Source organism: Mastomys coucha, unplaced genomic scaffold, assembly GCF_008632895.1.
Source record: "Mastomys coucha isolate ucsf_1 unplaced genomic scaffold, UCSF_Mcou_1 pScaffold15, whole genome shotgun sequence".
Lineage (NCBI taxonomy): Eukaryota > Metazoa > Chordata > Mammalia > Rodentia > Muridae > Mastomys > Mastomys coucha.
In genome coordinates this window covers 59,335,432-59,336,247 of record NW_022196897.1, presented here as the reverse complement: position 1 = coordinate 59,336,247, position 816 = coordinate 59,335,432, and the positions used below count along the sequence as shown (strand labels likewise).

Sequence of the window (816 nt, the reverse complement as noted above, 5' to 3'; positions counted from 1 at the left end):
CCTTGACCTGGTAAGAGGTCGAGTTCTCCGTTCCGGGTTCCTTCTGGAAGCCACACCTGGGAATGTGCGTCTTCTAGGTGACTTTGACTGGCAAATGAAACACACGAGATAGATCCACTTTCTCCATAACAGAGAGAACCAGCACTCTGGGGAACCTGCAATTTCCCCTAAGTAGTTTTAGTATAAGAAGAGGCCCATTTTCCTATTTTCTTTGCCTTTTTCATTATGTGTGGAAAACAAATCCCAACACCATATAGCCACTGCAACCTTTATTTATTCTTCTATTTAATGTTTCTACCATTTCTCTTCTACTCCAGATACTGAATATCTAACACCCGAGCTCCTGATCCAAAAACCTTCCCTAACATCTCTACACTCCAGAAATACATATGCTAGCTCCATATAAACAAAGAATGCCCAGTTTCTTCTCCCCATTTCCTGCTGGCTTCCAGCCTGCCTCCCTAGGGGGAAGCAGGGAAATGCAGGCTTTGCTTTTCTGCCATAGACAACACAACAAATTACCCATCCTTAGTCACATCAGCTTTGTCCCTTGGGATACAATCAAATATCATTATTAAGATATGACTTGACAAAGAGATTGTGCGTACTTTCTTTTCCCTCAATCTGTTCTTTAAAAAAAAAATACCTTCTTGTATCTAGCATGTGTGTGTGTGGGGGGGTGGGGGATGTGCTACTTGGGGGAACAGAAATAAGTCATCTATCTTGTTTGCTTGCTAATGGGGAGAAGAGAGATGACCAGAAGGAACATGGCTATAGGGTAGCAGAGCCAAAGTGTCCAAAGAGCAAAGAGCATCG

At 43.0% G+C, this 816-nt stretch overlaps 1 protein-coding gene across 1 annotated transcript in view; it reads right to left on the bottom strand.

Annotated features, from left to right (window-relative positions):
- Cdca7 (cell division cycle associated 7) overlaps positions 1-816 on the bottom strand; it is a 10,671-nt gene that overhangs the window by 3,203 nt on the left and 6,652 nt on the right. Inside the window, exon 5 of the mRNA XM_031373204.1 lies at positions 16-171. Within this exon, the coding sequence (XP_031229064.1) occupies positions 16-171 (156 nt within the window). The remainder of the gene's footprint in view (positions 1-15; positions 172-816) is intronic.